Here is a 26,862-nt window from a genome sequence, read left to right as displayed (position 1 = left end):
TGCTGAAGCATTATGACAACTCTGCGTCACAATGGTAGGGATTGGCTGAGCTGGGCTTGGGTCATTGATAAGTCATTGTCTCAACACAGCCTTATGATGCTGTGAAAGGGTCCAGGAACCCAAATTATTTAGATGGATCCCATCCTCCTTATAAAAAATGTGTTTTGTTTCCAAAAGTTATCAAAATTGTCAACAAAAGTTACACCCATTGAGCTGCAATAATCACGTAGCCATTTGTGAAGAGAGAGAATCCTGCTAAAGCGTTCAATGCCACGATTCAGAGGGGGCACAGGGCCAGATATGAGGGTTATTTTGTTAGTGTCTAGCAGACTCTTTAAAATCCAGTTTCAACTGTTCAGAGCTGCCCTTCATAATGTATTCGGGAGCAGCTTAGTAATGTATTTTACTCGAGCTCCGGGGTAGGACGTTGTTTTTGCACCAGGAATTGTCACATTTCTTACCAGGGAACTACCCAAAATCATATCTGGCGAGAATGACGAGGAAATCCACCCACTCCCACGCTTCACAGGATTTGGAGAACCCTTTATGGATAGGCAAGAAGCAGGATAACTTGATAACTTGCTCCCGGCGCCTGGTGCAGGCCTCCAACAGATGGAGAAGCCCTACTTGATCCAGAGTAGGGATGGAAGGTTGCCAACGTCGACTTCGAAATCGTAGTAGTATGCACTGCGGCCGCAGACACCGGCACCCCCAGCGACGAAGGTGCAGGAAGATCAGGCTCCAGGACGTCTAAACTATTCGTTGTTTGTATCCGCCCCGGGCCTCTCGTTGGGAGTGTAGACTGCTTTGTGGGAGGCCGCCGTCTTTGGCTTCCACGGCTCGTGACACGCAACCATCATTGATTGCCTTGCTCCTCTTGCTGTGCTCCTTCGACTCCGCTATCAGATGGGGGAGCTCCGGGCAGCACCGGCCAGTCGGATAACAAGGAGGAGATGCATCCAACAAGCGTGAACGCCGTCCAGCCACCGGCGTATAAAATGTAAACATTCCACTCTGTGTTTTCCCCAGTTTCTTACGTAGGCTGGCGACCTGCGTGATCAAGAAAGCCACCTCAAGCCTATAATCCCTGGCAAGTTAACAATTGCATTGGAACTCTGAGTGATCCGGTTTGTCCCGAAACAAAGCATAGTAGATACAGCACTGGAACTGTTCATTTATTTCTCCAGACAAAGAGGGCTCCATTGCAAAACTCATCTGGTACCAAATTAATTAGCTTGATGGCTAACAGCTTAGCATCTCTGTCAAGCAGGCTTCAACCTGTCTGTTAAGCGGGTCAAGAAATAGCAGTCCTAGCTGTTAAAAGTTAACCGAGATGAGGAATCCACACAAAAACAAGTTTGGTTTTCACTTTATCATTATGGGGTATTGTGTGTAGATTGATGAGGAAAACAATTAATTTAATGCATTTTCAGAATTAAGCTGTAATGTAAAAAGAAAAGGGGAAAGGGTCTGACTACTTTCTGAATGCACTGTATTTGACCCGTTTCAATAAGCTCGGCGTATGTCGCACCTCACTATTTCACAGGAGTAGCATTTTAACTTTTTTTCCCCTTTTAAAATGTTTTTTTTGTTGCAGAAATGCCTTCTGGAACATGTGAACTTTCATGTGCCTTAATAACAAACTTGTATGCCATCTGTAAATACGAATACAATTGTTAAATTTTGAGCCTAGTTGGTTTAGCCACTAGCCATGATTGGCTGCGATAATGGGTGGGCTGGACATGCCGAGAGATGAATTCGGATTGGTCTGCCATTTAGCGTGCCTCTGTCTATAACATGAGATGCTCAGTTTGTGTGGATAATCCTTTCTACTGCAGCTTTTTTAAATATTCTTTTTAAGATGCCATGAATAACTGAAAGTTTTGCTACTGCTCTCAACATTGCTGCCCTGAAGTTAGTAGCGCTATCAACAAAGCTCAGTGGGAAAAAGTTGGATGATGATCGTGCCATGCTGACACTGACTCTGAAAATGAATTAGAGGAATAAGGAAATCCCTGATTTAGATAAAAACATTTTAATTGAACCAGACATTGTAGAGTCTTTTGATGACAATGGTGGCGAAGAAACGGTGTCGTTGTCACGGAAGAAGTTGACAGTTTTGAAGTCAGTGGAATGCCCGGTGGAAGCAGCGAGATTGCCAAAATGCGGAGAGAGTCCAAAAAGAGAACACAACGAAGGCTGTTGTGTAAAATACCTCACTCCGGATTACATCTTCAAACTAAGGGCAACCATGGCATCCATGACAGAGGGAGAGAAGCGTTCATCCATGCATACGGGTAAGAGTCTCACTACATTTTCAGATATTATACGTTTCTAATTTGTAAGAAAGTTGTTTTCATTGCAAGTTAAAGGATACTGTTAGCTAGCTCGCTAACATTAGCTGGCTGGCTCGCTAGCTAACATTACTTGTTTGATCTGTGTAGTAATACTATTAGTATCTCAGAAACCCATTTGTATTGCTAGATATAGCCTAATGTTAGCTAGCTAGCTAACATTGAACCTAGTTGTTAGCTTTAGCTTCCTCCATGGTAGTATTGCTGCGTTGAAAACAACTGGGAACTCTGAAAAAATACAAGCTCAAAGCATGACGTCAGTGATCTTCAGGTCGGAAAAGTCGGAGCTCTAGAAAGAAGCCTGATTTCTCGAGTTGGAATTCTGAGTTGGATGACCGTTCAAATCTATTTTTCCCCAGTCGGAGCTTGTTTTTTTAGGATATAGGCAGTTCTCAGTTTTGGACTGTTTCGTTCCGGAACCTATTTGCGAGAATCCGGTACCTCACGTGGTATGAAACATAAATGTTCACTGTTTGCAATGTAAATATTCAAATAAAAGCAACTAGTGTTCATTTGAGTTTCCACCTCTGTAATTATCCTGCCCCCTAAAAAACGTTGCCTAATGTGAAAACATATATTTTCAGCCCGCGCCTGATATTCTAAGAATTGATTCGGGTTGGGTAAGTCCGGGTATATGATTTGAGCAACATTGTAGCCTGGAGACCAACTCATAGCAGTTACTGTGGTGTGAGAGAAAAGCATGCCTGTATGTCTCAGAACCAGAATGAGATTCACTTTCTATGAGCTCTTTCCCTCGCTCTGCTCTGATAGACTTGAGCCTGCAACTACCATCATCATAGTCATGGGAATGGTGCTGGTGGGGCTGTAGCACCCCTGATAAATGTAAATACATTTGCCAAAGTTATAGAATTACTGCTGTCTGTTCAGAAATAACATAATTCAGAATACTACACCAGGAGTAGGCCTATAATTTAGACACATGGGATCAATAGCTTTTTTTTTTAAATGGCCTAGCATGGCCTACATTTGGGAACGAGTGGTAAATGTCAGTGAACAGCATGCAGCCAAAACAGGCCTTTCGCAATATTTCAAATACAATCGTGGGATAGTACAGGTTGGAAAGCAAATGGCCCTTGCTGAAACAAAAATACATATCTGTCTGTAGGCTATGCAACTATTTTATCAACTTACAAGTAGGCCTATTGAGCGAACAGCATTGTTTTTACAAACTGAAACGAGAGCGAGAGGCTTTTGCCACGAGCGCATCGGCCATCGCAGGCGCATCATTGGGTGAGTCATTGAAACAGGAAAGTTTAGGACTAAGCTTAAGACTATAATTTCCTCCTCATATTGTATAATATGGGTGTCTCCTCCACACACACACACCTAGGCTATTGATGGATTGAAGACAAGTTATTATTTTTTTAATTCTCAGTTTGTCAGTGTCAAAGTAGCCTGACATTTCAATCATTTGTGCGGTATTAAAAGAAATTCTACTAAAGTCTCCAGTCATGTAAAATTACATAGAATTGCATGAAATGCGTTTATAAAAAGGCCCAATTTGTCCTGCACCCTAGGCTACAAAAGAAATTCTGCAAGCCCCTCTGCTCTACTGCTATAGTCTAGACCACTATACAAATGCGATGATATGCATACAATGCTTTACTATAAAGTTGATGTTCTGGTACCTCAGAGCTCTCCAGGTCACCTTCCTCTCACGCTCACTTTTTTGTTCCGGCACCTACCGATTTACAAATTAAGCAGTGGATGTAGGCCAAGGACTAGATAAAGTGCATTTTTACTACTACTTTCATCACTTTTAGTCTTGAAATCTTTGGTTGTTTACTACACTGTTAATCCTTAAAGAGATGGATGGGGCTAAGGCTTAAGAGGGTGTCAACGATGCTGAATGGCTGTAGACAAAGAAGAGCTCACCAGTAGGTGTACCAAAATATTCACAGGCCATTTTCTCAAACGTGGGGTTACAAGTTTATCAACTTTAAAAGCAGAATTACTTTCCCATTGTTCCTCAACTGTAGTGTATAATATAACATTTTCTAGCCCTGAGTCTCTACTTTTTATACTATACAAAACACAATTTAAAATGTTGCTACATAGGACCGTGATCTGATTGTCTGAAGTGGGGCCGGGGGATGGATTTGTACGTGTCACAGATGTTTGTGTATACATGGTCAAGCACGCCGGATCCTCTTGTGGGGCAGGATACATGTTTTAGATGGGCTTGGTTAAAGTCACCCTCGACAATAAAGACTGCTTCTGGTTGAGACGATTCTTCTAATATTCTTGTACAATTCACTGAGTGCCACCCTTGGTGTTTGCTTGTGGCGGTATGTACACAGCTGTGATAATAACACATGTGAATTCTCTCTGCATATAGTGGGGTCGGCATTTTATCGTCAGAAACTCCAGGTCAGGTGAACAGGAGCTTGCAATGTTTTCAACTTCGGTACACCAGGAATTGTTTGAGGAAACATCCCCCAACCCCCCGACTCTTACCAGAAGCCACTGTTCGATCCATTCAGAATATGGAGAAGCTGTCTGGCAGACGAGTGTAAGCCACGTCTCAGTAAAAACAAAGACACAGCATTCCCTGGTATCCTGCTGTGATTGAAGCCTTGCTAAGTTCAAAGTAAAAAATGTCCAGCGATTGGACATTAGCCATCAGGATACTAGGAAGAGTAGGCCATGTAGCCCGTCTTTTCAGCCTCGCTTTCCTTCCTCCTCTTCGTTGCATGCTTTGCCTTAGGTCATCTCGGCCAGGGGGAACAGGTAAGCCCGCTGTGCGTGGAACAAAGTAGCGAATCTACTATTCCAGATCTGGGAGACTAAGCTGTAAGTGTGTAGCTTCCGATTCATGACCCTCCTCAATAGGTGTTGGTGCAGGGTTTTGTGCCATAATTTGCATTAATGCCTCAGATGCGGTGGTCAAGTTTATTCCAGTTTCTTTTGTCACCCATTGATTGTGATGTTGAAGGGATGCATCAGGCTTTGTGTTCAGCATCGGCCCAGTTTCTTTTGTCATCAATTGAACTTTTCCTTGCCTGTGCAAGAGGATTTTTCACATTCCTCTTAGACTTGCATTTTGGCAGCTGATGCAGCCAGCTCAACTTCGATTTCCACAAATTAACTATTTGCCTTTATTTGTGTTTCTTCCATATCAAGGACATTATTTTCCAAAACTGCATATTTAGCTTTCAAAGCAGCATTCTCAGACTGTGCTTTAATTCTAGCACCGGATCACTTGACATTGTGCTGGATGCATGCAACTTTTTTGATACAGCAGATGCACTGTCATGTGGAACAATGGCACTTTGCAATTCTGATTTTTTTTTCGACTTGGTTGCACTTTCTGATACAACAGAGACACTTTCATCTGAACTAATGACACTTTGCAGGTGTGAATCCTTTTTCACTTTACCATGCAACCAAAACACCACTTGATCAAGAAACTCCTTTGAAAAGCAATAATTTTTGTTCATTCCAATCAGCATGATCAGACTCTTTCCTCTTCAGGAAATATATTATGCACAGCCACATACAGTTCCATAAACTCAGCCAATTAACCATTGAACACATTAACGTTACTACTGACGACGTCATCATTTTCGCCACCATCCATCAATGCTGGAATTATATTATTTTTCTTTGTTTCTTTCCATCCACCTTTACAACTTTTTTCCCACCAGAGCTTCAGAATGGGTGCCTGCCATTTCCATTCACAATTTTCAGTTCCACACTTCAATATCAACAGTGCATTTCCAATAGCGCTTAACAGCTTCCCATCGCACCGATGGCTCATTCACAGTTGAATAGCTTGTGACAATGTTTCCAAAATAGACGCGTCAAACATTTCCAAACCAACAATCACAAAGAAGTGGCTTAACTTGAAAATTATACCCGTACTGTACTCACGGTCTCTTTGGTTGGCAGCGCTGATTTGCTCCAGGTGACTTGATAAATCTATAAAGTGTGGAACTCCACTAAATCCATGACATTTTAACTTAAATGTGGTGGCTTTCGAATAGCCGTGGGAAAACTAGTTGCACGTTTGAGACGCACATCCAAAATTCATTTTAGAAAACCCAAGAATCCAAATGAAATCGATGGCATGATGAATTAAACTTCACGTTTTATTTGTAGAATCCAAAATGATAAATGCAAGGCAAAGGTTTCAATATTCCAGGTAAACAAGAAAGATCAGGGTAAAAACGTATATGGTTCAAAAAATGTATGCCATCCCAGTATCACAAACATTTTCCATAACTAGTAGGCACTTACATACCCAATATGCACCTATCTATCTGGGCAAACCCACCCGTACTTCCAACTGATTGAGCCCCATACTTCCAACTGATTGAGCCTAGAGGGCGTAATTGCCATATTTTAATTCAAATTATAGGACCATAATAAGAGGCCACATAACCAAATAAATGCAAACACCATATATGTATATAGAAATTCAATATTATATTCCCTAATGAGCAATATCATCTAATAAACACATATTTGCATAACCAAGGAAATATAGAAACAGACTCCAACACTCCTGGTCTTCGGAGTTGAAGAAGACTGCATCTTTCCCAAAACAAAAGTACCGCCCCCTCCCTTACACCCCCCACTCCCTCTGGTAAGTTGTCCCCATGTGCCACCTGTGCTCTTGGTCTGTTAGTGTTGCCAGTCAAATATAGGGTAGGAGCAGGGCAGGTAGGGTAACAGATCAGGAGTGTGATAAACACCCAGAAGCAGGAGGCAGGCAGGGAGGGAGGGAACAGAGCCTTCAGAGGAAAGGGAGATATGTAGTCAGTTGTACAACTGAATGCATTCAGCTGAAATGTGTCTTCTGCATTTAACCCAACCCCTCTGAATCCGAGAGGTGCGGGGGGCTGCCTTAATCGACATCATTGGTGCCCGGGGAGAAATTGTTCTTGGGGGTTAACTGCCTTGCTCAGGGGCAGAATGACAAATATTTACCTTGTCGGCTCAGGGGGATTCGACCCAGCAACCTTTCGGTTACTGTCCCAACGCTCCTACCCGCAAGGAAGGAGCCACATGACAAGTGATGCTGTTCATGTCCCACTCTGCTATACTACGTTGGTGTGTTCTCAGCCCGGCTGTGGAGAATGCTATGAGTTACGCAACCTCTTCCATCGTGGCTGGTTTTTGGATGCCAGCGTTGCATAAGAAGAACATGATCAGAGCTATGTTAGCAGCTATGATCTGATATAGCCTAGATATGAAGTTGTTCTGATTTGGGAGGTATCCAACACCGCTTCGGAATAAGTATGGCCATAGAGTTCAAGACAAGACAGAGCCCAGGGTATTCAATGGACACCAAATAGAATAATACATATAAAACCTATTGAACTTAAGTCCAATCAGTCTTGTTTTCATTTTCTGTTGAAAAATGTTTTGCTACAATGCCCTAATGAATATGACCCAGGTTTTTTCTGTTGGCCAGTGTGCTGCTCCTCCCTGAACCCCTGTAACCCTGGGAGGGAGCCCCAGCAGAGGCAGGAAATTGAAAGTGCTAACTAGTGGTGTGCTTGGCGGAGCCAGCGGGGGCAGGCCTGTTAGAACATGTGAGACGTGCCGTCCCCTGTGGCCCCTGCATCCTCCAGGACTGGGGAAGAATAGACAAAGAAGAGCGAGGAGAAGCAAACCGAGAGATGATCACGGATGCCACGTTCACGATTCTGCCTGCAGGAGAGCCACATGTTTACCTGTCTCTGATTGGTCCACACCGTGGAGGAAAACATCTTTCTGCCTGTCCCTAGTTTATCCCTCTGTGCCCAATCAGTGGCTTTCGTCTGTCTGTCGGTCTCCATTATTCTTGTCTCCTGACTGCTCCTGTCCGGTCGTAAAAACCCTTCACAGAAAGAGCATGAATGGATCCACACATCGATTCTCCTGGTTTGTAGAGTAGTATCTACACTACATGGCCAAACGTATGAGGACACCCCTTCAAATGAGTGGATTTGGATATTTCAGCCACACCTGATGCTGACAGGTGTATAAAATGAGCACACAGCCATGCAATCTCTACAAACAAACATTGGCAGTAGAATGGCCCGTACTGAAGAGCTCAGTGACTTTCAACGTTACACCGTCATAGGTTGCCACGTTTCCAACAAGTCAGTAGTCAAATTTCTGCCCTGCTATAGCTGGCCTGGTCAACTGTAAGTGCTGTTATCTTGAAGTGGAAACGTCTAGGAGCAACAGCCGCTAAGTGGTAGGCCACACAAGCTCACAGATCTGGACCACCGAGTGCTGAAGCACACAGCGGGTAAAAATCGTCTGACCTCGGTTGCAACACTGATTATCTTGTTCCAAACTACCCCTGGAAGCAACCTCAGAACAATAACTGTTCATCAGGTGCCTCATGAAATGGGTTTCCATGGTCGAGCAGCCACACACAAGCCTAAGATCACCATGCGCAATGCCAAGCGTCGGCTGGAGTGGTGTAAAGCTATCCGCCATTGGATTCTGGAGCAGTGTGTAAGTTATTTTGTCTGTAGCAACACACTCTCAGGAGACACACCCCTCACCTGCACAGTGCACACACTCTCAGCAATGACAAGCTCCAGCCTTTTTCCTCTCCCTGCTGTTGCCAAGCATCTAGTCTCCCTAAAGACAGGAGTTTATTGATATTTGAGATGCATCTTGGGGCCATGTGACAAGCACATCCGTCAACATCCCTGTGTCCCTGAGAATGTTGTGAAGGGCATTTCTTAGAGCTCATATTAGTAGCAGTTTAGTTTGGCCAGCCATGGAAGCCTTACCACTAGTATCATCACGCTACGTTACCACTAGTATCATCACGCTACGATACCACGAGTATCATCACACTACGATACCACGAGTATCATCACGCTACGTTACCACGAGTATCATCACGCTACGTTACCACTAGTATCATCATGCTACGTTACCACTAGTATCATCATGCTACGTTACCACGAGTATCATCATGCTACGTTACCACTAGTATCATCACGCTACGTTACCACGAGTATCATCACGCTACGATACCACTAGTATCATCACGCTACGTTACCACTAGTATCATCACGCTACGTTACCACTAGTATCATCACGCTACGTTACCACTAGTATCATCACGCTACGATACCACTAGTATCATCATGCTACGTTACCACTAGTATCATCACACTACGATACCACGAGTATCATCATGCTACGATACCACTAGTATCATCACACTACGATACCACGAGTATCATCACACTACGATACCACGAGTATCATCACGCTACGATACCACGAGTATCATCACGCTACGATACCACGAGTATCATCATGCTACGTTACCACTAGTATCATCATGCTACGTTACCACTAGTATCATCATGCTACGTTACCACTAGTATCATCATGCTACGTTACCACTAGTATCATCACGCTACGTTACCACTAGTATCATCATGCTACGTTACCACGAGTATCATCATGCTACGTTACCACTAGTATCATCATGCTACGTTACCACTAGTATCATCATGCTACGTTACCACTAGTATCATCATGCTACGTTACCACTAGTATCATCATGCTACGTTACCACTAGTATCATCATGCTACGTTACCACTAGTATCATCACGCTACGATACCACGAGTATCATCATGCTACGTTACCACTAGTATCATCACGCTACGATACCACGAGTATCATCACGCTACGATACCACGAGTATCATCACGCTACGTTACCACTAGTATCATCACGCTACGATACCACGAGTATCATCACGCTACGTTACCACGAGTATCATCACGCTACGATACCACTAGTATCATCACGCTACGATACCACTAGTATCATCATGCTACGTTACCACGAGTATCATCACGCTACGATACCACTAGTATCATCACGCTACGATACCACGAGTATCATCACGCTACGATACCACGAGTATCATCACGCTACGATACCACGAGTATCATCACGCTACGATACCACTAGTATCATCATGCTACGTTACCACTAGTATCATCATGCTACGTTACCACTAGTATCATCATGCTACGTTACCACGAGTATCATCATGCTACGTTACCACTAGTATCATCACGCTACGTTACCACGAGTATCATCACGCTACGATACCACTAGTATCATCACGCTACGTTACCACTAGTATCATCACGCTACGTTACCACTAGTATCATTACGCTACGTTACCACTAGTATCATCACGCTACGATACCACTAGTATCATCACACTACGATACCACGAGTATCATCACGCTACGATACCACGAGTATCATCACGCTACGATACCACGAGTATCATCACGCTACGATACCACGAGTATCATCACGCTACGTTACCACTAGTATCATCATGCTACGTTACCACTAGTATCATCATGCTACGTTACCACTAGTATCATCATGCTACGTTACCACTAGTATCATCATGCTACGTTACCACTAGTATCATCACGCTACGATACCACGAGTATCATCATGCTACGTTACCACTAGTATCATCATGTTACGTTACCACTAGTATCATCACGCTACGATACCACGAGTATCATCACGCTACGATACCACTAGTATCATCACGCTACGTTACCACGAGTATCATCACGCTACGATACCACTAGTATCATCATGCTACGTTACCACTAGTATCATCATGCTACGATACCACGAGTATCATCACGCTACGATACCACTAGTATCATCACGCTACGTTACCACGAGTATCATCACGCTACGATACCACGAGTATCATCACGCTACGATACCACTAGTATCATCACGCTACGATACCACGAGTATCATCACGCTACGATACCACTAGTATCATCACGCTACGATACCACTAGTATCATCACGCTACGTTACCACTAGTATCATCACGCTACGATACCACTAGTATCATCACGCTACGTTACCACGAGTATCATCACGCTACGATACCACTAGTATCATCACGCTACGTTACCACTAGTATCATCATGCTACGTTACCACGAGTATCATCATGCTACGATACCACTAGTATCATCACACTACGATACCACGAGTATCATCACGCTACGTTACCACTAGTATCATCACGCTACGATACCACTAGTATCATCACACTACGTTACCACGAGTATCATCACGCTACGATACCACTAGTATCATCATGCTACGTTACCACTAGTATCATCATGCTACGTTACCACGAGTATCATCATGCTACGATACCACGAGTATCATCACGCTACGATACCACTAGTATCATCACGCTACGTTACCACTAGTATCATCACGCTACGATACCACGAGTATCATCACGCTACGATACCACGAGTATCATCATGCTACGTTACCACTAGTATCATCATGCTACGTTACCACTAGTATCATCACGCTACGTTACCACTAGTATCATCACGCTACGATACCACAAGTATCATCACGCTACGATACCACTAGTATCATCACGCTACGTTACCACTAGTATCATCACGCTATCATCACGCTACGTTACCACTAGTATCATCACACTAGAAGTCTTCACGGATCCACCTGTACCAGAATACCCGAGACCCGATCCGAGACCAGAACGGGTCCAGATCCAGAATTCGAAATAATTTCACGAGTCTGGGTCAGATCTGATATGATTGTCAGTGGTCTTGGGTATGTGTAATTTTAACTGACTTGTCTGGAAGGGCCTGTACAGATCCGAATGCGACAATAGGCTAAAGTCATAGAGCCTCCGTGGTGGCAAAAGTTAGGAGATATCTAATCAATGGAAATGGAATTAAAATGTTGGAATTTAAAGCTGAGAGCCAACAGGCAGGCTGCTACTTAATATTCTGAACGGAGTTGTTGTTATTTGTAACTTTAGGATGAGAAAGTGCATGCACTGCAGCCTCAATTAACCTAGCTAGCTGACATTAGCTAGTTTAACAAGCTTCTCTTGGTTTGATGCAGTCAAGACAGGTACTGTGTAATCATATTTGATAATAGCCTCGCTATGGCAGCTGTTAGTCAACTATAACGCGAGTCGGCTTGGTTGCTTTCTGTCTCTCGTCTCTACCTCTCTGTGTCACTTGCTCACAGTACAGCTCCTTCAGACAGTGTAGCACTCTAGGACCCCGGGTGACTAGTCACAATGATGTGATGAAAGCCCATCCAATCTACAGATATGACCTCTTTTATGTATGAACCAAGAGCACTTGTTCAGTTCTCCCTCAGACCCCTGCTGTTCCTCTGATCTTCTGGACTGCCCAGAAGCCTCACCAACCCAAGGCCAATTATTATATAAGGCTGTTATTTTGACCTGTATTGCCACTGTCTCACACAAAGTGTTTGAAGAAAGCTTCCTCTCACAGCCGAAGTACAGATTGGATATCTGACCCTGATAGGCCTTTTGCAGTTTTCACCACTGGCACTAAGCTATGACTGGTACTTGTGTTCTCCTTGCAGGAGTCTGAGAGGCTAGACCCAGCAGGCGACACAGACCTCACCATCCCCACGTCTAAAGAGGAGCAGCAGGAGTACTTGTGCTGGAAGAAGGAGCGTGAGCAGATCGACCGTGAACGCTTGGCGCGCCACAAAAATGCCAAGGGCCAGTGGAGGCGGGCATGGGACATGGACAAAACAGAGAATATGTAAGCCCACTCCCATCCCTGGCTGCTTTGCACTTCTTCACTTTAGTTTCCTCTGTCAATCATTTCAGTTTGGCTGTTCTGTTTGCTTGATGCATGTCTGAGTGCTTATTTTCCATTTTGATTATAAATTAATGTTACAATTAAAAAATGAGTACTCTTCTGTATGTGCTCGTCTTCTGGTCTTGTTCTCACAACAACTACAGCTAACTACCACACATCTCATCTGTTACCATGCAAAATAGGCCATTCTCTTGTCATTGTAACTAAACTAAAACGTTAACTCATTCACTCATCAAGCAGATTACCTTCTCTATTACTTCCTCTATTGAACAATGATGTATCTCAGTCTTTCTATCTTCTGTACTTCTAAACGTAGAAATGGTTGCATTGAATTTTCTAAAGAAGCACAGAATGGTGTCTGCGGAGAGAAGATAGTGGTACAAACTTTTTTTTAGATTTTTGCCCTAGCAGTACAGAGCTGATTCAAATAACCAACTCATTATCAAGCTTTGATTATTTGAATCAGCTCTCTAGTGCTATGGCAAAAACCAAAACGTGCACTTGGGGACCGAGTTTGGTAAACCCTGCTCTAAGGTACTTACAGAATGTTAATTTACTCTGGTGGAAGATTTCCATTGTTGGAGGTATTCACGCCATCCACATTTTGGACCATGCCCTATCCCATGATACTGATTTCACACTGTCACAAGACTTAATCCAATCAAGTCACAAGACATAAATAACAAGTCACAGCAAATGTAATGATGTTGGATGGAGACTGACAAATAACGCTATTAGAGGGAGGAGAAGGAATGACCTGGCAAAAATGTGTTTGTTCTCTTCTGAAGTATTGTCTTTATTGGATCACCTCTGTTTATGAGCTGTTCTTAGAAAATGGCTTTGATAAATCTTGAAAGGGTATTTATCCTATAATCTAACTACCCTCTCCCTAGTACTCTTACCACCCTCTCCCTTTGATTGCTATGCTAGACATTGGGCACTTTCACTAGAAGAAGTTTGTAACAAGCTGACATGCAATGTTTTGGAACCATGGAGAAAGGATAAAAGGCCAGTTTTAGGCCTTGAGCGCCACGGAATGAAAACATCTGCTTATATATAGCTTACATGATTTGAATTTGGAACCCAGTATTTTACTATGTATGGAGCCGCTGTCCTTTCACACAGTGGTGTCCTTACTGCTTAGGAGCAAAATATATGAACACCCCTCTTTCTGTTCCTTGTTGGAATTCAAACACAACAGATGTGCTGTGAGCAGCACAGTGGCTGGATAAATACACGTTCTGTTTAGAAGAAAGAAGCATCAAACTTTAAAGAGACAAGATAATAGGAGACTTTTTAGCTGGTGCTGGGATGCCTTTCCTTTTGTGGCATGGTTTCAAAAAGGCCTCAGAGACTAACTAGAGTAGGAAAAATATTTTGGATTCAGCAGTTTAGATGTTATCAATGAATGAGGAGTATAGGATCATGACCTCTAGCTACAGATTTGTAACGTGATTCTCCATTAGCCGTTACAGGAAAGGTACTGTTTGGCGTAGAGCAGAGAATTTTCGACCAACCTTAACGTGGCGATACTATCTTCATTCTCGACTCGGCCAAACATGAATCTTCTAAAATGTTTGTGTCCAGTTGCAGGTGGTTTGTTTGAATTTAAAAAATGCACCGTTATTAAAATAAATATATTTTTTGCTCCATTAATAAGTAATCCAACAATGTGTAAGCAGCCATCTTGTCCATTTCAAATCTTCTCTCATTGATTGAGAGCGTTAAAAATCTGTAGCTACATGACCTCAAGATACCACAGTCATCTCTGTACAATGTCTCATTCTAGCTCTGAGCTCAGCGTGTAATGATTACTTGGAAATGAAAATGGCTGTTGAATGAAAGTAATGGAATGTAAATTGTTAGGTTAGTGGAACAACACAGATATTTGAGAAATGTCCAACCAAATGCATTGGACCCTTCATTAACCCTGGTAGGTAAGATTTTGTCTGTTTACTTTAACACCAAAACCATGGCCTCGTTATCTGGTAGTTCATCTGTTAATGGAACATCCCAGCTGTGTATTAGGTTTGAATTATTTCACTGTAAACTAAATGTTTCTCTTTAGGTTTTCAGATAAATCTCCTAGGGAGAGAGAAAGGGGGCCTACAGCCAGAGGTGAGAAATTTACTCTGTAGTAAATTATCTTCAACTCAAACACTGAGGAATAGTCAGACCATAATCAAGTATGTCTTATTTCAAATGATACCCAATAATTGTTGAACTTGTTTGATTTCCAGGAGGAAGAAATGCAAAGAGAGGTCACCCCAAATCAAATGCTGATTCACGGGGTGAGTTTGAATGCTTTATACTGTGTACCAGCAGCTGAATCATTTAAGCTCAGTACAAGCTACCAATCAGCCAATTATGGAGAACTATTCTGCTGTTTCTCTTGGCTTTGCTTGTTTTCATCTCCAGGTCAGCAGCTGTGGGGCAAAGACAAGCGGGGTAAAAATGTTCCAGTGGTCAGCAGTAAAGCCAAGGGCAAGGACCGGCTGACTGGGAGGGCCAGAAGGTGAGTGGCAGTAACAGCAGATTTAATCATAACAGCCTGTGTTGATGTAAGGAAACCACACACCTAGCCTGGCTGTATGCAAAACACACTGGGACTTATTCTAAAGAGCACAACGTGTCAAATGACCAAAAACAGCTAATTCACTTGTGCATTCTTCCGTTTAATTTCAAAAAGCTCACTGTTCCAGCTTTTTGTTCTGAAGCCATTGGTGAGGCTAGACTACTTTTAGGTTCTGTTAGCGGTGCTTGAGAGGCAGGTATTGGTGGCTGTGCAGTCCTCTGTGAGATTGAGCTGACCAGGGGGAAGAGCAGTCAGGTATGTCCAGGCAGAGTGATCTCTTGCCTCAGTTGTCTGTTATTAGGTTTTGCTACTGGTGCTAATTGGAAAAGAGCAGAGCGTGAAGAGAACTGCTCAGACCAGCCTTACCTCTTAGAAAAAAAAGTTATATCTAGAACCTTAAAGGGTTCTTCGGCTGTCCCCACAGGATAACATTTTGAAGAACCCTTGTTGGTTTCAGGTAAAACCCTTTTGGTTCCATGTAGAACCGTTTTGGGTTCCATGTAAAACCCTTTCCACAAAGGGTTCTACATGAAAACCAAAATGGTTTTACCTGGAACCAAAAAGGGCTATACCTGGAATCAAAAGGGTTTTTACCTAGAACCATTTTTTATTTAACTAGGCAAGTCAGTTAAGAACAAATTCTTATTGACAATGACGGCCTACACCGGCCAAACTCTAACCTGGACGACGCTGGGCCAATTGTGCGCCACCCTATGAGACTCCCAATCACGTCCGGTTGTAATACAGCCGGACAGTAATACATTGTTCAATAGAGGAAGTAATAGAGAAGGTAATCTGCGCCACCCTATGAGACTCCCAATCATGTCCAGTTGTAATACAGCCTGGAATCTAACCAGGGTCTGTAGTGACGCCTCTAGCACTGAGATGCAGTACCTTAAGACTGCTGCGCCACTCTGGAGCCACAAAAGGGTTCTCCAATGGGGTTAGCCTAAAAACCCCTTTGGAACCCTTTTTCTAAGTGTAGACTGTAGAGCATTTCTCAGGATGTACAGAGGGCAGCCATGATTAAACACACAGGTGTGTAAGTGTATCTACAATCATCCTTCTCTATTTTGTCTCACTCACACTCTCTACATATCTCTCTCTATCTTTGACCCCACACAGAACAGATATCATAACAAAATATGCAGAGTATTTTCTGTGTATTTTTTCTAAGTGCAAAAGCACTAACTTTGTTATCAGGATACTTTGAAGAATATAGACCACTCATTCTGAATGTTTCTAATAATTATTTTAATATTTCAGATGGGATGCCAGCGAGGATGGGGAGGAGTTGCAGGTGAGAGGTTTTGATGATATAGCTGTGCTTTGGTGAAAAAAATGTCTGTGCTTGGGCTCAACAAAAACATCTTTGTCTTCTTTATCATATTACTAATGGAATTTTATTTTTGCTCCTTCAGGCCTCTAAGACTAGTTTGGAGGAATTCTTAGAAGAGCTTGATGCTTTGGCTGACCCTGACATAGATGACTCCACTGCAGAAACTCCAGAGGTCAAAGATGGTGACCTCAAAATGGAGTCTTCGCTAACCCTGGATGTGGTGAAGACCGAGAAAGTGAGTGGAAGCATCAGTCCTGGCCTAGACAAGGCCGAGACGGCTCAGGCCCCAGCCGACCCCCTGGAGGACGAGACATCCAGACAGGGGAAGGCTGAGGCCTCGTCCCCTCAAGCTACAGAGAAGAAGGTCCGCTTCTCAGAGGAGCTCATCAAGGGGCCCGGGGCCTACGAGAAGCCCAGTACTGGAGCCCAGAACTCTGGCCGCTCAGAAACCAAGGGCACCAGCGCGTTAAAAGTTGCCTCCCCCATCAAAAACGGACAGAAGTTGGAGGAGCAGAAGCAGTCCCCCGAGGGCGACCAGGAGGATGCTGGTAATGCCCTGGACTGGGGGGATCAGCAGGCTGCAGCTGTCCAGGCACAGAGCTCATCTGATGGGCAGAGACAGGGTCAGGAGGGCCCTCCGTTTCTTGATGCCTCCAAAACAGAATGTGCTGAAAGCGGCCATGACGGTGTGCTCAGCCCTGTTCTCCCCATTTCACACAGTGATGTCAAAGACCCTGCCCCTCCACAGGATAATTCTGTCCAGCCTTTAGAGCATGCCAAGAGCAATACAGGTAGGCAATGGTTTTGTTCGTGGTTAGTCCCTGTCAAATATCCATATCTACATGTACATACTACCTCAATCAGCCTGACTAACCGGTGTCTGTATGTAGCCTCGCTATTCTTATAGCCTCGCTACTGTATATAGCCTGTCTTTTTACTGTCGTTTTATTTCTTTACTTACCTATTGTTCACCTAACACCTTTTTTGCACTATTGGTTAGAGCCTGTAAGTAAGCATTTCACTGTAAGGTCTACTACACCTGTTGTATTCGGCGCACGTGACAAATACATTTTGATTTGATTTGAAATAGGTACAGTGTATAGTTATCACTATGATGCAATGTAAGTAATGCTTGGTTCCCTTCACAGAGGAGCTGATTGACTCCAGTCTGTCTGTTCTCAGCCTGGAGTCAGGAGAGACTCACCCAACCCACACCACCAGTACCGATAAGGTCAGTATGGACTGAGAGAATATGAACAACTGGATGGATGGATGGAAAGAAATGAGTGCATGACTCATCTGCATTGTAGTCTGGACTACGAGAGGGAGTGAATGAAAGAAAGAAACTGTGGATGGATTGAAAAGGTGATGAGTGTATGATTCATCATCACTGCAAATTTGGGATTTTTGATTAATGCATGAGTGCATTCCCTATGGTCTTCTGTAGTGTTTAAGTAGATTTGGAATAGACAAGAGAGACAATGCATGTTCAGAACTACTGTAGCAGAGTGATAATGCATTACCAACCACCGTAGCAGGGTGATAATGCATTATCAACCACTGTGGCGGGGTGATAATGCATTACCAACCAATGTAGCAGGGTGCTAATGCATTACCAACCACCGTGACAGGGTGATGATGCATTACCAACCACTGTGGCAGGGTGATAATGCATTACCAACCACTGTAGCAGGGTGATAATGCATTACCAACCATAAATATAAGTACTGTATATGCCTTCCTTTTGAGTAAAAACAATAATGTACTTTTACACCTATGTTTAACCCCTTTTTATTGTTTTGTTTCATAGGCAAGAGAAAATGGGAAGATTGTTTGAAGGACTTTTGACGTTGCTATAACATTTTCTAGAACTGAACAACAACATGCTTAATTAATTCAAGCGTTTACCATGAGCCTTTTAGTTTAATACCGCACTTGCTTCCAATAGCTCTTTGTAGATGTCCTGTGTCTAGTTGGTCAGGTTAAGACTAACATGCGCAATGTTGTTTCTTTTGAAAGGATGCTAGCTGCTCAAGGTGGGAAAAGGAAACGATACATGTTCAAGTGAAGTCATTTTGAGCCTTTTGTCTGCTTGAAAATACTTTGCTTACAAGCACTTTATTCTTTATGAGGTATGAGTATTGACATGTCATACATTACTTAAAGTTGGAATCCTTAATGGTGAAACAGCTACGTCCGTTTGCGATATTACAACAACAAAGAAGTTACTGCAAACAACGAACACAGTTTTTTCCCCTCTGACATCATTACACGCGTGATAGAAGAGCACAATATGTATTGCAATTTTTTTTACCATGCTGCACTCAGCTCAGCAACAATAACAACGGTGGTGGTGGGGCAGCCAGTGGTGCTGTTTCCCCTTACTGCGGATTCCATCTTTAAGTGTGTTATTTGAATGGCTGTTTTTGTTTACATTTTAAGTATTATTTCAAGGTACCAGTCCTAATGCTTGTATTAGTTCAGTTCCTATGGATGACTAACCTACATAACCTGAACAGGCCCTGCCATTAACCTTTGCCAGCCTTAGCAGTTGAATGACAAAATATAATTAGCATTATATGCTAATAGTTGTACACTGACTTTATTTACAGTACTAGTCAAAAGTTCGGACACACCTACTCATTCCAGGGTTTTTCTTTATTTTTTACTATTTTCTACATTGTACAATAATAGTGAAGACATCAAAACTATGAAATAACATATATGGAGTCATGTAGTAACCAAAAAAGTGTTAAATACATCTAAATATATTTTATATTTGAGATTATTCAAAGTAGCCACACTTTGCCTTGATGACAGCTTTGCACACTCATGGCATTCTCTCAACCAGCTTCATGAGGTAGTCACCTGGAATGCATTTCAATTAACAGGTGTGCCTTGCTAAAAGTTAATTTGTGGAGTTTCTTTTCTTCTTAATGCGTTTGAGCCAGTCAGTTAGGTTGTGACAAGGTAGGGGTGGTATACAGACGATAGCCCTATTTGGTAAAAGTCCAAGTGCATATTATGTCAAGAACAACTCAAATAAGCAAAGAGAAACAACAGTCCATCATTACTTTAAGACATGAAGGTCAGTCAATCTGAAAAATTTCAAGAACTTTGAAATTTTCTTAAAGTGCAGTCGCGAAAACCATTAAGCGGTTTGATGAAACTGGCCCTTATGAGGACCGCCACGGGAAATTAAGACCCAGAGTTACCTCTGCTGCAGGGGATAAGTTCATTAGAGTTACCATCCTCAGAAATCAGCTATTAACTGCACCTCAGATTGCAGCCCAAATAAATGTAACAGACACATCTCAACATCAACTGTTCAGAGGAGACTGCGTGAATCAGGCCTTCATGGTCGAATTGCTGCAAAGAAACCACTACTAAAGGACACCAATAAGAAGAAGGGACTCGCGTGGGCCAAGAACTTGAGCAATGGACATTAGACCGGTGGAAATCTGTAATTTGGTCTGATGAGTCCTAATTTGAGATTTGTGTTCCAACCAGTGTGTTTTTCTGAGACACAGAGTAGGTGAATGGATGATCTCTGCATGTGTGGTTCCCACTGTGAAGCATGGAGGAGGTGGTGTGATGGTGTGGGTGTACTTTGCTGGTGACACTGTCTGTGATTTTATTTAGAATTCAAGGCACACAACCAGCATGGCTTCCACAGCATTCTGCAGCAATATGCCATCCCATCTGGTTTGCGCTTAGTGGGACGATCAATTGTTTTTCAACAGCAAAATGGCCAAAACACATCTCCAGGCTGTGTAAGGGCTATTTGACCAAGAAGGAGAGGGATGGAGTGCTGCATCAGATGATCTGGCCTCCACCCTCACCCGACCTCAACCCAGTTGAGATGGTTTGGGATGAGTTGGACCGCAGAGTGAAGGAAAAGAAGCCAACAAGTGCTCAGCATATGTGGGAACTCCTTCAAGACTGTTGGAAAATCATTCCTCATGAAGCTGGTTGAGAGAATGCCAAGAGTGTGCAACGCTGTCATTAAGGAAAAGGGTGGCTACTTTGAAGAATCTAAAATCTAAAATCTGTTTTGATTTGTTAAACACTTTTTTGGTTACTACATGATTCCATATGTGTTATTTCATAGTTTTGATGTAATCACTATTATTCTACAATGTATAAAATAGTACAAATAAAGAAAAACCCTTGAATGAGTATGTGTTCTAAAACTTTTGACTAGTACTGTATGTAACTTTTCTAAGTAGAAAGCTCTGACCATTGCACTTAACTACTGAGATATGATAGCTCATTCATTCATATGGTAGTTTACAGCTTGGTTTGGTGAAACCAGTTACATGAAGTAAAAGTAAATTAAAGTGCATTATTTTAGTGTGGGAATGATTATTTTGTAATATAAAGTTAAATAGTTATGGTTTTCAAATGCTAAAAAGTTAAAATATAGTTAAAATTGTTTCATATTTATTCAAATGTTTTCGGGGAACCCTTTGACTTCTCATTTTGAAATGTTGTGGTATTAACTAACTGTCATTATTGATTTTATTTATTTATTCTCTCATTTGGACTACTGATTGTCAAATATAATTTGCTGGAGAATAAACCCTTGTTGACATGCATTAGCGGCTGGATTGTTTTATTTTAAGTAGGGAAAGGCAATTTATTTGTACCCCTTTGTTGTTTTATTATACTTTAATAGTCTGACAACATCATTTGACAAAGAGCCTTATCATATAATAAATAGTGTGTTAATGAAGCACTTACATTGTTCTTTTTAGAGCACTTATTTAGGCAATTCAGTGTACAGCACATGTTGGAGAGGGAACTGTGGCAGTTAACATCTTCAGTTATCTTCTGACCTGCCAAAGCAATTTTACTTTCAGTAGGACTGGCTTTCCTTAAGCATTATAACACTGGCATTAAAAAGTGCATTGCCATAACCAGGTGACAAGTCACAGTATTAGGTTGAGGTCATTTCATTTGTAATTGAAATGACTTTTGGAGCTGTGGAGGTGAAAAAGAAAAGAATGGCTGGAATTGAGAGCTAACAGAACTGAAGTTATTTGTTGGGAGAAAAGAGAATTTCCTCCATAATGTATTGTAGTTGAACGGATCAAATTTATCCTGGGAGAGGGAGAAAGGGAAAGAGTTGAACATAGGGATATTTTTTTATGAGAAGTAGTGGAATTTACTTCAACCATGTGACTAGTGCAGAACATACTTCCCTGTTCAGTGACTGTTTGCTTATACATAATGGTTGCAGTTTGTTTGGTAAATGTATTTATTCAAGGTTCGCTTGATATTTATGTTATCACCAAGCCTTGCCTAAGGCCTCTTGAAAATTGAGAAGTGATTGTCTGACATTACTGCTCCTTTCGACGTCAATGTGCATCACCCAACCATGTGCTCAATGGACTCACACAGGACGTGTGTGTGTGTGTGGGCATAGAGCTTTATTCACAGCTTTTTTACTGTCAAGTTCCTTGTTTGTTTAACTTGGAAGTTAGCATACAGCACATAAATATAGTACCGCTGCTACAGATTCTGTCTTGCTCTTTTTGTCGTGCTTTACTAGGGTTGCAAAATTCGGAGAACTTTCAATAAATTCCCTGGTTTTCCAGAAATCCTTGTTGGAGGGTTTTGGATTTCCTGTTTATTCCCTCCTGATTCTGAGAAAAACAGGGAATTTATTGAAAGTTCCAGGAATTTTGCAACCCTATCTTTAGACAGAGTATGTCTTGTCCCCTGTCCCTTCCCTATAACAGCATGAAAACAGAGTGAATGTGAAATTTATTTTTCCTATGTTATATACACACAGTGCATTCGGAAAGTATTCAGACCCCTTGACTTTTTCCACATTTTGTTACTTTACAGCCTTATGCTAAAATGGATTTAATAGTTTCCCCCCCATCAATCTACACACTATGATGACAAAGGAAAAACAGGTTTTTGAAATTTTTGCAAATGTATAAAAATAAGAAACTGAAATATCACATTTACATAAGTATTCAGACCCTTTACGCAGTACTTTGTTGAAGCACCTTTGGCAGCTATTACAGCCTTGAGTCTTCTTGGGTATGATGCTACAAGTTTGGCACACCAGTATTTGGGGAGTTTCTCCCATTCTTTTCTGCAGATCCTCACAAGCTCTGTCAGGTTGGATGGGGAGCATCGCTGCACAGCTATTTTCAGGTCTCCCGTAGAGATGTTTGATCGGGTTCAAGTCCGGGCTCTGGCTGGGCCACTCAAGGAAATTCAGAGACTTGTCCCAAAGCCACTCCTGCGTTGTTTTGACTGTGTTCTTAGGGTCGTTGTCTTGTTGGAAGATTAACTTTCGCCCCACTCTGAGGTCCTGAGCGCTCTGGAGCAGGTTTTCATCAATGATCTCTCTGTACTTTGCTATGTTCATCTTTCCCATGATCCTGACTAGTCTCCCAGTGAAAAACATCCCCACAGCATGATGCTGCCACCACCATGTTTTATCGTAGGGATGGTGCCAGGTTTCCTCCAGACGTGACGCTTGGCATTCAGGCCAAAGAGTTCAATCTTGGTTTCATCAGACCAGAGTATCTTGTTTCTCATAGTCTGAGAGTAATTTAGGTATCTTTTGGCAAACTCCAAGCGGGCTGTCATGTTCCTTTTTCTGGAGCTCTGTCAGGGTGACCATCAGGTTCTTGGTCACCTCCCGGACCAAGCACCTTCTCCCCCGATTGCGGAGTTTGGCCTGGAGGCCAGCTCTAGGAAGAGTCTTGGTGGTTCCAAACTTATTCCATTTAAGAGTGATGGAGGCCACTGTGTTCTTGGGGACCTTCGATGCTGCAGAAGTATTTTGGTACCCTTCCCCACATCTGTGCCTCGACACAATCCTGTCTCAGAGCTCTACGGACAATTCCTTCGACCTCATGGCTTGGTTTTTGCTCTGACATGCACTGTCAACTGAGGAACCTTATATAGACAGGTGTGTGCCTTTCCAAATCATGTCCAATCAATTAAATTTACCACAGATGGACTCCAAGTTGTAGAAACATTTTAAGGATGATCAATGGGAACAGGACGCACCAGAGCTCAATTTCAAGTCTCATAGCAAAGAACCTGAATACTTCTACAAATAAGGTGTTTTTTAAATATATTTTTTATAAATTTGTTTTCGCTTTGTCATTGTGTGGTTTTGTGTGTAGCTTGATGAGGAAAAAATGTAACAAAATGTGGAAAAGGGGAAGGGGTCTGAATACTTTCTGAATGCACTGTATGTCACGTTTTAAATACAATTGACTTCCCATACTCAATTTGGGGACTGATAAGCAGCACCAGTGAATTTCCCAAGAGAAGTTTCTGATGATTCGCATGCATATCAGCTGCCAACTTCCCCATATTGGATAGCTTATGCAAAGTACTTAACCACCATTGATAACAGGCCAACTTTAGAAAAATATGATACTGTGTGATCTGTGTTCCATAAGAGTTGGATTGAATAATGTAATATGACACAATAGCAGCACACGATAACCCTTGATTTGACTGAAATTGAAGGCAAAAACTAATTGTGTTTCAGAATGGGGGACTGTGACAGTGTTAAGCTGCCTCCATTTGGGAGTCATTTCTGATTAATTTCAAATGAGCTCTCCATGGGCCTGCTCTAACACCCCGTTGTGTTGGAGACAGTTTCCTCCATCTTCTCTGGTGAGAATCCTCCAAGGTGTTAATCTTTTAATTACCTTTTCCTCTGGCGTTCACTAGGGCCACCTGTCATTAAGGCCCTGGGTCCTGTGACTTCAGCATGGTGCTTTGTGGCTCCTTGTTTTTTAGTTGCATCTGCATCAGCCCTTACTTTCATGTTTCATAGCTTTTTACCTGGTAGAAAACAATAGGCAATCTATCCTTTGTCCCTTTAAAATACCGGATTCTCATTTCATGGACATGGGGCCACCGTCTCTAGGTTTTCATTCCATTAATGAAAATGAATTAACTCACTGAGCCACCAGATATAATTTACAGTTTGAACACAGTGTGCTCTACCTCCTCTGCTCCCAGTGGTGACTAATAATTTTTTAGGGGTGTGATGCACCTCTATGCTTTAACTGTGTGAGTATGAGTAGCTTTGGAAATAAGTGGTACAAACTGATGAGGGATTAAAGAGGAGTATGGGACTATGCCACCTTCACACACAGCAAGATAAGAATTGAAACGCAGAGCGTTTTCTGTCGTAAAGGATGTGACAGTAGCTCGGCTGTCAGTCCAAAGCACCCTAACATTTGGTAGCAGAGAGGCTCTGAGCGGGAAGCCAATCCTGTCACCATGGGTGATGCTGTCACTGCAGGAGACAGGGCCTTTCAAGGGCATTAATACGTTTCAGTCCTGACTGCTGCATTCTCACCCGGGGCTAGAAGAGAGGCCTCACCAGGAGTAAGCTGTCTCCTTCAGACAATCATGTTCTGTCAAAGCAAAAGCCTTATCTGAACCAGGTTCAGAAATGCTTGTAACCCCAAGTGCCTTGGTGAGGAAAGTAAGCTCCTAAAGCTACGCTCTGGATATGCAACCAACTTTCTCTCGCATATGTTAGGGTGATAGTGAATCTGAGGCGCCATGACATTTTTACATCTCTATATCTGTAGTTGTAATAACCTCTTTCAGATCATGGTCTGGTTAATAGTCATTGCATTGATTGGCGTGGGTTAAACAGAGGAACCACCTTATCCAGCCCTGTGGCCCTGACACTCTGTACAGACAGGTGGTTTTTGGCAGGCCTCTTCCCCTACTGAGCGTGTGCATCATCCCTCTGCCCTTATATGGCGACCCATGCTGTACCAACCAACAACGCCTAAGCAGCTGGCCTGGTCCATCACAGGCACACGGGAGGGATCTGAACGTGCTCTGCTCTTCCTTTTCTCCCGCCCCCCAGAGAGGGGGCTAACAAGGCCGTCAATGTACAGCTTGCCTTATTGATCTGAGCCATGGCGTCATGGTGCCTCCGCTGGTAATGTGTCGTCAAACAGCTCCAGCAGACAGCCTGTCAGACTACCATATTGATTGTTACTGTGATGTTTTGTATGAAGTAAATGTATTGCTTTTCCCTGAAGTCATATTTTGTCACCCTCTGATATTTCAGCAGGAAACCCTCCATTGGTTAGAGGTCAGTCTTCAATCTAAAGGTAAAGGCAGCCCCCAGTAGCCTTCTATATAACAGAATATGGTGGGTGTCAGTAACAAGCATTTTACCTATTCATTTTTTATTAATCTATCATATAGGGAACCGCAGCTAAACTGACTGAAGACCAGCACTTCCGTTGTTCCTTATAAAATAAATGCATTGTTATGAAATATCAGCATAGGGTCTTGGCAGGTGTCGTTGAGATGTTCAATAGACAGCCTGGTTCTGAAAAAAATAGGCGGATAAAACGTCTACCTCACCATGTGCTTTTGCATTACGTCATGGTTCTACACCTGTGCCCCATGTTGTAATGGTGAAATCATATACACTTTCATAGTCCAGCGATCATCTGAGAGGTCCTGGTTAAAAGGTCCCTGAAAACAAAGGGCTCAACTCAACTGAACTGGCATTGAGGTATTTACACAGTAGCTCTGTTTCCCATGGTCAAATAAATCCCAGCATGGTTTGAGGCACTGTATAAACCTCGATACTTTATCATATGGTATCTTGTGGGAAAGAGTGACTATGACACCATGTGCCTGACTTTAGTTTGATTAATAACATCTGGGCCGATAATTCTTCCCGGACTTTAATAATTGAAGAGCCTATTATGAGCTTGCTTCATATTGTTCTCCTGTGTTGAAAGAGCTCATTAATTATTCACAATTCCTGTGATAGTATCTTGTTCAGACAATGGGGTTCTAAACTTATATTATTTTGCCTTTGTTTTAAAAGTCTCTCCAGGGTGGCATTTTGGCACATTAAAATAATGCTTGGTGTCACT

General features: G+C 42.5%; 1 protein-coding gene across 1 annotated transcript in view; it reads left to right on the top strand.

Moving 5' to 3' along the window:
• The window catches only part of LOC120059975 (coiled-coil domain-containing protein 9B), a 33,559-nt gene extending 15,362 nt beyond the window's left edge, over window positions 1-18,197 (top strand). The window contains exons 6-10 of the mRNA XM_039009052.1: window positions 12,793-12,901; window positions 15,456-15,552; window positions 16,879-16,912; window positions 17,034-17,742; window positions 18,100-18,197. Of these exons, the coding sequence (XP_038864980.1) occupies window positions 12,793-12,901; window positions 15,456-15,552; window positions 16,879-16,912; window positions 17,034-17,742; window positions 18,100-18,197 (1,047 nt within the window). The remainder of the gene's footprint in view (window positions 1-12,792; window positions 12,902-15,455; window positions 15,553-16,878; window positions 16,913-17,033; window positions 17,743-18,099) is intronic.
• The last annotated feature ends 8,665 nt before the right edge of the window (window positions 18,198-26,862 follow it).

This window comes from Salvelinus namaycush, chromosome 15 (genome assembly GCF_016432855.1).
Source record: "Salvelinus namaycush isolate Seneca chromosome 15, SaNama_1.0, whole genome shotgun sequence".
NCBI lineage: Eukaryota > Metazoa > Chordata > Actinopteri > Salmoniformes > Salmonidae > Salvelinus > Salvelinus namaycush.
This window is presented reverse-complemented; position numbering and strand designations above follow the sequence as displayed.